This window comes from Orcinus orca, chromosome 15 (genome assembly GCF_937001465.1).
Source record: "Orcinus orca chromosome 15, mOrcOrc1.1, whole genome shotgun sequence".
Lineage (NCBI taxonomy): Eukaryota > Metazoa > Chordata > Mammalia > Artiodactyla > Delphinidae > Orcinus > Orcinus orca.
In genome coordinates, this window is record NC_064573.1 from 60,102,520 (window position 1) to 60,112,005 (window position 9,486).

Here is a 9,486-nt window from a genome sequence, read left to right on the forward strand (position 1 = left end):
GGCCAGGGATTGCACCCGTGCCCCTGCATTGGCAGGCGGATTCTTAACCACTGTGTCACCAGGGAAGCCCTCAGTAAGTATTATTTCAGAGTCTGCTCCAACCTTTTTGTATAGTATTATTTTTATGTGTATTAAAGGAATTAGAGAAGATAGGAAGAGAACTGTGGAGATACTAATGGAATACTAGAATGTTCTGTGTGTCTTTGTTTCTTGATCCTGGGGGGTAAGTGGGTGTGTGTGTGTATGTGTTTGGGGAGGGGTGTCGTTGAATACAGGAGAGGTTTATAAATCATTGCAATTTTCGAACCCTTGAAAAAATTCATTTTAACATTGTTCAGTTAGAGAGTTAGCAAAGGTAAGAAAATATGAAGTGCTTGTTCTTCAGGTACTGACAAGTATTGAGTAGTAACAAAAATAGAGCCACACAGAGGGTACTCATTCTAGGAGAACGTGAGGCTGGCTTAAGTTTAATAAGGTTTCTACATTTAGTTAGTGAACATAATGCAAGTTGATTATAGCTAATTAATAGAAAAAGTTGAGAAATGTGTTGTATTTTTTGCTTTAACATAGCTATTATTTATTATTATTATTTCTTATGTGTAACACATCTTTATAGAATAAGGTGATTGTTTTAGAACCTAATGATTTCTGTGTTAGTCATTCCCAGTCCCACGCAGGAGAAGTCAGAGCTTGGTGTGAATCTGAGAATGTGTTTCCTCTGCACCTCAGGGTATTGCTCCGCCGGGGCCGGCCCTGGCTGTCGCTCCGCCGAGCAGCATCAACAGCACAGTTGCAGCACCTGCCAGTTATAGCGCGAAGAATGAGCCCAGGGCACTCAGTGTGTTCAAACAGGAGAAACAGAAGGTTTGTTTCAGGGAGCTAACAGATAGACAAGTCTGCCAGTGTCACTGGTTATGGTGATGTGGTCACCCAGCACGTACGAGGTGTTTATTGTGTGTTGTGAAGGAATTAGAGTTGAAAATGTCAGATATGTTTAAAATTACAGTAGAACCACAGTCACTTAAAAACCAGGCATACAAACTATTCTGTTCTAAAACAACAAATACCACACTTAATAAAATCTCAGTAGTGAGCAGGACAAATGTAAGTGGGAACATTATTTTGAAATTGGTGTAATTTTCCCTGTCACTGAGATTTGGGGAGCATCCTCTAAAAAAAATGTGAACAGACCAGCAGGTGTAGCAGTAAAGGTGGGAGCTGGTGAATATCACTCTCCAGGCAAGTATTTGTGTTTATATATTTAAAAAAAAGATAAATGAGATTACTGCTTTATGTTTCTTATCCAGTACAAATAATACTAACCCTTCTTTAACTGTCATTGTTAGTTATTTACAGTGCCCCAGGGTAGGAGAATTTGTGGCAGAAGCCCTAAAGATCTTAGGTCATATTTGAATTTATTCATGTCTCCGTGTGTGTGTGTGTGTGTGTGTGTGTGTGTGTGTGTACACTTAACACTCACTCAAGTGCAATGCCAGCGCATCAGTAGATGACAGTGACCTCCTGGTGGTGTCCTGGGTGCTATATGATTCCCTTTCTCATTTCCTGCTTCTTGGGAGCTCCGGGAACCGCACAGTTTGAACAGGCTGCTGATACTTTGATTTGGCTTTGCAGGGAATGTGTATACTAAGGCTTAAACAAAACCTGATCCTCTATCTAAATGTCTGATACTTTTAAAATTTTGTGATTTTAGTTATTTACTTCTGGGAATCATGATCCTAGAGAAAAAGAGTAAGTGGGTTGTTCAGAGTGAAACTATATCTTCGGTAACTTTATTATTCAAATACTACCTCTTCCCAGTTAAGGCCTTACTCAGGCCTTCTGACAGTTTCCTGCTGTGGCTCTTGGCCTTGCCTTTTACCTCCCTGTAATACACTTGATCCCTTACTCTTAACAGGAGTTACGAGAATGTAGCTTCGTGTTTACATTCTTTGGCTCCTTTGTCCATCCCAAGGCTTCAGTGCAAAAACTGAATTTGCCTTGTATTTGTATTTCCTCTTCTGAACAGTCCCAGTGTCCTCGCTTTTTCTAATCACCCCCAAAAGGAATAATTTAGAATATTGGAACTGAAATTCTAAAGGTTGTTTAAAAAAAAGTGCAGAAGTAAATTCAACTTATAGATAGGAGATTACTGCAGGTAGGCTAAATAATATAAAAGAGTGGAAAATGTACGAGATACCGTGTTTTCTCTTATCTCGATACCATGGGCTGACCGTCGAGTCTGTTCTGAGTTGCAGTGTTAGATATACTGTGCGTGCAGTGTCACTCCTCAGCTGCCTCAGAATCAGAGCGTGTCAAGTCCCTCCAGTTTGCTTGTTCCATGGTTCTCAGAACAGCCAGTCTCCTCTTTCGGGACCAGTCTGAAGCAGCTCTCAAGGAACACGCTGTTTTTCTGGAGCCAAACCTCACCGTGGCGCTCCTGAAGGGAAGCCTGTAGCTGTCTCAGCAGCCTTAGTGTTCCCACCAGGCTCCCCAGCTTGTCTCCACACCCGTGACTCTCCCCCCACCCCACCCCCTTTAACCACCGCCCAGGTAGCTTATACATGGTTCTACTTAAATTAATCAATCAATCAATAAATTAGATTTTTTTGCCTCTGCTCTGTATGTTGCCTGGTTTGTAGGGGCCTAAATGGTCGTGAGCACGTGGGGTAAGTGGGTTTACTCAGTGTGACTGTTGTGTGACTTGCTTGGCTTACTTTGGACAAGTGTTTAGGCTGCACTGTTATCATTTGCACTCTCGTCTTAACATTTATGCTCCACACATTGGTTATGACATTTCTTCTCCTTTTTCTTGTAAAAGCAATATATCAACATTAAGGAAAATTTTCAATAAAAAGAGAAATCTAATTCTGCCACCATGAGAAGATATTGATTGACATGTTAATTAAAATCCCAGAGTGGGAAGCTACCCATCAAATGTCTAACAAGAGTGAAATGTTGAAGTAATTTTGGTAAGGCACAGAACAGAATATTTAATGACATCGTGTCATTTAAAATGATAATTAGAAGATGTACATATAAATGAATAAAGATTAAAAAGTTACATGTATGCTGATTTTATAAAATATGCATATGAAAGAGAATATTGGAAGATAATATAGAAATAATAGTTATTTTAGGTTGATGAGAGAATGGGAGGTAATTCCCTTTCTCCCTCTCGTAATTCTCAATTTTCTGGAATTTCAAGAATTTGTTTAAAAATAAAAAGCCAATTGTGAAGAGTTTGATGATTCCTCATTCTAATTTTTTTTGTCTTCACTTTTTGGCCTTTTGTATCTCCTCGTAATTTCTCCTCGTAATGTCACCTTTCTGGTATGAGTGTGATATTTTCCCCCAAACCTAAAGATTGCTGAGTTGCCATGTTGTTGACTGTTCCTCTTCACAGAGGAAGGCCATGTGCCATTCTGGTTCCCAGAAGCTGGACTAGTTCTAGGTTGGAAAGTGCACACTTGAGAAGTCATTTTGAAATGAATTCTAATTACTGTTAAGGAAAAGGATAGGAAAAGAAATTGGTGGAGAGCAGAAACATCTGAAACAGGATTTGTAAGAGTACGATGAGATTGGTTGGGACGGGGAGGACAGAGTGGAGAACAAGAGGCTCGCACAGGAAGCACAGCGCCGGATGGTGAAGCAGGCTTCCTAAAACCCATCACAGCGGGGACGCTTCTGAAGAGAAGTGGGAAAATCTGAATGATGAAAGCGGTTTATACCATTCTTTTTGAAAAATTAAATTTTTAGCAAGTAAAATTTTAATTAAAGACAAGAATAGTGCTAGTCCTGTTAGGGAGCTTGTGAAGGCAGAGATGAGATTCCGGTGGATGGGTGTTGAGTTGAGGCTCAGGGATGCTTAGGCCCTGCCCTGTGCCTTTCTCTCCATGCCTTTGCCACTAGTTCCAATGGGTGAGTGCTGGCAGGAGTTAAGATTTGGGGGCTCATAATTTTAAAGGTGCCTGAGTACCACTGTGGTTCCATATTGAGTTTCATGAGTTAAAGCAGGTAGTGTTACTAATGATTTGAAGGGATCGTTTATATTTGAGTTTAAAGTCGTGAAGTGGACTCCCTCCCCTCTTTTTTTCCCCATGATACATGTTTGTGTTCATCATCTCCCCTTCGGTGCTCATATCCTTCAGTTATTTTTCCCCATGAATAGAAGTTAGGTTTTCTTTCAAGTGTTTTTCTTAGGTAGTCTCCTGATTTCATTGTGTGTTTGCAATAACATCCCCCCTTCCCTCCAGAACCCCATTTGAATTGCAGAATCAGAGCACTGAAAATGAACTTCATGTTTGGATTTTGGTTGGCATCACTCAGCATACTTACTGAGTAACTACTGTTGGCCACAGTGCTGGGTTTAGGGGTAAATGCAAAGAGGAATGGCTCTTGCTTTACCCAGGCTTTGAAGCGTTGTAGGAAAGAACACCAAAAGTACAGTGTTGTGCTGTGTGCTCAGTGCTCTCTGGTGGAGGTAAGTGCACAGGGTGGCGGGCGCAGAGGAGGGGTGGTTCACGTGCTTTGACCTCGCTGACTGCTGGTGTTTACTGCTGTCGTCCTGTGCAGTTGTTCACAGGTGACCGGGCATTGGGTATTTAAAAAACTTTTTAATAATGAAATTGAAAACTGTCAAAACTTTGCATGTAAATAATTTCTTGGAGATGGATGTTTGGAGTTTAAGTTGTTTAAAAACTTGTAAGGAGAGTTAGTCAGTTGAAAAACGCCCTGCCCGTTGTCTTTGTGCTGCAGAACGACATTGAACCCAGCAAAGCTGTTCCCCTGAACGCTGCGAAGCAGGACGGGCCCGTGCCAAAGCCACACAGTGTTTCCCTCAATGATACTGAGACGAGGAAGCTCATGGAAGAGTGCAAGAGGCTCCAGGGAGAGATGATGAAGTTATCGGAAGAAAACCGACACCTGAGAGTAAGTGCTCGCTCCTGGGAAAGGAACTTGATTGCAGTGAAGGCAGCGGGGAGGTGAACGTTGTTGGGCCATTTTGTCTGTCAGCTTTTACATTTACCCTTTTTCAGTTTTCTCCTTTTCCCCAATTTGCTTCTGTCCTGGCCTTGGCTCCCCGCCAGCCTCTTCTTACACTTGGGCGGTGGCTGCTTCTGTCCCGTGCTCCCTTCCCAGCAGCTGGCCTGGGTGTTGGGGTCTGGCCGTGGCCTTGCTGGCTTCCTCTCTCGCTTGTGCAGCCTTCGCATTCTGGGCCCTGGTCCTGTCACCTGCTGCAGCAGTGCTGTCCCCAGACTGGCACCCCGTTGTCCAGGGTGCTTGAAATGTGCTTAGTTGGAATTAAGATGTGCTGTGAGTGACATAGTGCCAAAAATAACCAAAAAAACCTCTTTTTTTTGTATTGTTACATGTTGAAATAATATTTTGGTTATATTGGATTGAATAAAGTATATCATTAAAATTTTGCCAATTTTTTGTACCTTTTTAAATGTGCTGTTAGAAAATTTAAAACTCCATGTAGGGCACCCATTGGAAGTGCCTCTCCAGGTCGTGTCAGTCAGCACTGGGCTGGGGGTCCTGGAGGAGCCTCCTCTGCTATAGCAGGAGCACTTCCCTCCGAGGGCGGCCCGGCGCCCTGCCCTGCCCACGTGGCATGCACACACGTCTCATGGTGCTCGGTTCTCATCACCTTGTCAGTATGACCTTTTCTGGGACTCTCTTCCCCTGAAAAGAAAAGAGAAACAGTCTTGGAATGCTGCCTCCTCTGTTTCCAGGCTACCGCTTACCTCTTCTGGCTCCCATTTGTCCGTCTCCCTCCGGCGGGCTGGGGTGTCTCGGAGGCAGGGGCTGTGTTCACCGCCTCTGCGTTCACGGCACATGTGCACAGCGTTCATTCACGTTTGAGTGAGTGAGCGATGGGCTGTGGGATAGTGTGGAGTTTACTAATATTTCAAGACCTGAAGACCTTTAAGTTGCTTTTTGAGGCTTTGTTTGAAGCTTTTCATGTCAAAGTAGATAGTATTGATACTAAAATGTACTTAAAGTAAATAAGCTAAATTGTGGGATGTCATCTACATCTGATTATTTCATAGCCTGTGGAAACTACACTCTGAATCAAAGGCACTATGTCTTGGCTTGATGTGCTGAGACGGCTTTTCTGGCTGTTTCTTCCTATTCCACAGCCCCGCCGCAGAGGCCCCTGCCCCCAGCGCCTGTCTGGAGAGTGGAGAGGTGGTCTCATGTTACACCCACACCCACGCCCTGTGGAGTTTTAAGGGTGCTGTTTTTTGTTACTTTTCCTTTATGTGCCATGACTTCCTCAGTCCTGTATGTGATGGAAGACGTGCTCCTCAGTGTACTGAGAGCCACGGCCCGTCGCCTGGCTGGGAGGGAGAAGTGCCTGGGTCGGGCCGGGCTGGGGAGATAGGTGATAAGATTGATTCCTGGTCCCGACTCTTTATGGACTAACGTTCTGTAGATGTTATTTGAAAAAGCGTTCTGCTGTTTAAAAGAGAAAACAAAAGGACCTTGAAGACCACTGGTTTACAGAGTCAACTTCTGGACCTTTAACAGTTCACACTAAGGCCCATCATCGCTGGTTGCCAGGTTGACTTCCTTGAGGGGTCTCATCACTGCCCTTTACGTTCCGCAGCCCTGGCCTTCTTCCTCCAGCCTGTGCATTGGAATCTGCTGTGAGCTCTTAAACACATGTGTTCAGGCCCTCCCGAGACCCCGGGAGGCAGAATCACCTGGAGTAGCTTTTAAAGTTCTTGCCGGGACTGAGCATCATTGTTCTGTCCACACGGGACCAATAAGAACAAGACCCAAACCCGCAAACCCTCAGAAAATCCAGTCATGCAAATAAAACAGCATGACGTCAGGTGCACTCTTCCCCTGGGTGTTATTAGTGCACACACTAGAGGAACGAATCAGTGTGAGAAAGTAAACAGGAGCTTGTGCTGAGGAGGTGAAAGCCTGCCCCGTATTCATCTGGTTGGGATGATGGACCAGGTAAAGCCCTGCCTAGGTAAACCGGTGTCAGTATTTTCCCCAAGGTCATTCTGCAGCTGGTAAAGTGTCATAACAACCTCCTGCTTAGAGTGACTGCTGTCCTGTTACTGAGAAACCTGGTCCCCTAAAGTCACAGACTGACTGTCAGAAACTTCGCTGGGTGAGGCTGTGTCAGTCAGCACGGAGCAGCCACCCGGTCTGGAGGATGGGAGTCACTGTGATGGCAGAGAAGCGGCCTCCCTTTCTGGTCCAGTTGCAGAGCCTCAGGTGCGGGGCTCTGCCTACAGCATCCCACCCCTGTTGTATTTGTAGTTTCCAAGGAAACGATTCTGTCTCTCCTCTACAGTCCAGACTCTGGTGCTGACCCTTTTACACAAAGACCTCCTGCTTTGCTTTGAGCACATTGAAACGCTGTGTTTAAATTCCATCCTGCACTCCCCCTCCCCAGTCCAGTAGAGTCCTGTCTCTTCCCTGCGCTCTGCTGTGTGGGGCCCTGCTTGTGGCAGGTCAGACTAATGACCTGACTTTGTTTCTGGTGGACTTTGGCTGATGGAGTCCAGCGTGAAGATGCTGTCGGCCACCTTGGGGAAAGTGCGCGCGTAGAATTCTTCTTTAATTGTGTTAATTTTAGTGGGATTTTTCCTTCTGTGTAAATACAACCGTAGCTGATTTTTCAGTTTTTTAGAAGTGTATTTCTTGGCTCTGGTTTTTAAAATCAGCATTATTGAGGTATAATTTACATTCCATGAAGACACCCGTTGCGAATGTACAATTCAGTGATTTTTTTTTTTTAGTAAATTTATGGAATGTGCAGCCATCACTGGAGTCAGGTTTTAGACTGTTTGTATCACCCTAGAAAGTTTCCTTAGGCTGGGTAGCAGCTCGTCCCTGCTCTTGCCCCCAGTCGCATGCATACTGACCTGCCTTTTGTCTGTATATTTGTAGCTCACTAGTCGTATGAATATTTGTTTTTAAAACCTCTTTTTGTGCATATATTTTTTTCTAGGATGAAGGCTTAAGGCTCAGAAAGGTAGCACATTCGGATAAACCTGGATCCACCTCAGCTGCGTCCTTCAGAGATAATGTCACCAGTCCTCTTCCTTCACTTCTTGTTGTAATTGCAGCCATTTTCATTGGATTCTTTCTAGGGAAATTCATCTTGTAGAGTGAAGCATGCAGAGTGCTATTTCTTTTTTTTTCTCTTGACCAGAAAAAGATTTGTTTACCTACCATCTCACTGGTAGTGTGGCCCACAGTGACCATTCTTTGTGTGTACAGCGTCATATAGGCCTCGCCTGTAACAGTCTCACGGTTAGAAACACAGTAAGAGCAGAGTGTTGGGCTCCCGGACAGCGTGAACGTCACCAGACCATCCCTAGCAGGTGTCATTGCACATTCAGTCCTTTATGAAATTCATAAATAAAGAATTGTTCTTTCTTTGTGGTTTTAATAAGAGTTCAAGAATTGTTCAGAGTCTTGTAAATGTTATTTTAATAATCCCTTTAAATTTTATCTGTTGCTGTTACCTCTTGAAATATGATTTATTTAGATTGCTAATCCCACTCATTCAGGAAATGCCAAGAGGTATTCTGTGGGGAAATGGTGCCTCTTACAGTGTAAATTTTCTCCTTTACCTTTGCTAATATCATGGCAGAATTTTTCTTATCCCTTGTGAGGCAGTTGTTGACTGAGTTTTTCATCCTTCCAACCCTGTCCCATGGTATTTAACACAAAAATAATAAAACTGTTAACAGATTCTTGCTCGATAGCTTGTGTTTGTCGTGTCATTAGATGGGATGCCAGGGAGTGTGCTGTGTGGTGATCTGGGTTATAAAATGCGTAATTTATCTCATGGAAACCCTTGCGGATATTAGAGTATTTGTGGTTCAAAGTCCTCATTCTTTTAAGGAAAGGAATTGATAAAATTTCAGGCCATTTTTGGAGTTTTGGAGGATCATAATCCATTTGTCCTCAAGATAATATAAAACAAGCAAAATACCATGAGTATAAAAGTGCTGTAATTTCAGTCAGTTTACATGTCTGCCCTGTGGCTCTATTGTGTTTAATTTATCCTATTCTTAATAGGTTCTTTTAGTGTCTTCTCAAGAAAGACTGATTCTCCTTGATTCTAGTCACTGCTTTTTGACCAGCCTAAGAATTCCTTTTATTTTATAACATTTCATAATAATAGTTAAAAGTAGGTTTTTTCCCCATCCAGTTTGACACGCACAGTAATTTCCATTATGGAAATTTGGTATTACTGAGTAAACCTTGGGAATTCCTTTGTGAAAAATGACCTTATCCTTTGCAGATCTCTACGTCAACCACGTGAAATATGTTTGCACTATAAATGCGTGACGGTCTGGCGTACTTACCTGTACTTAGTCTTATGTCTCATTTAGTTAATCTGTGTTGGCATAGAAAGTTTTGGAACCAGAAAAAATAGATTCACTTTTTCTACTAAGTACAGTCTAATACAAGCGAATTTTGAAAATAGGTGTTGGTTTTGTGAAA

General features: G+C 43.1%; 1 protein-coding gene across 2 annotated transcripts in view; it reads left to right on the forward strand.

Moving 5' to 3' along the window:
• The window catches only part of VAPA (VAMP associated protein A), a 37,591-nt gene extending 28,853 nt beyond the window's left edge, over positions 1–8,738 (forward strand). The window contains exons 5-7 of one of the 2 annotated variants that reach the window (XM_033439413.2): positions 730–864; positions 4,756–4,929; positions 7,979–8,738. In XM_033439413.2, the coding sequence (XP_033295304.1) occupies positions 730–864; positions 4,756–4,929; positions 7,979–8,137 (468 nt within the window). In that variant the 3' untranslated portion in view covers positions 8,138–8,738. The remainder of the gene's footprint in view (positions 1–729; positions 865–4,755; positions 4,930–7,978) is intronic. The other variant, XM_004275959.4, reaches the window with a different exon arrangement.
• Positions 8,739–9,486: the final 748 nt, after the last annotated feature.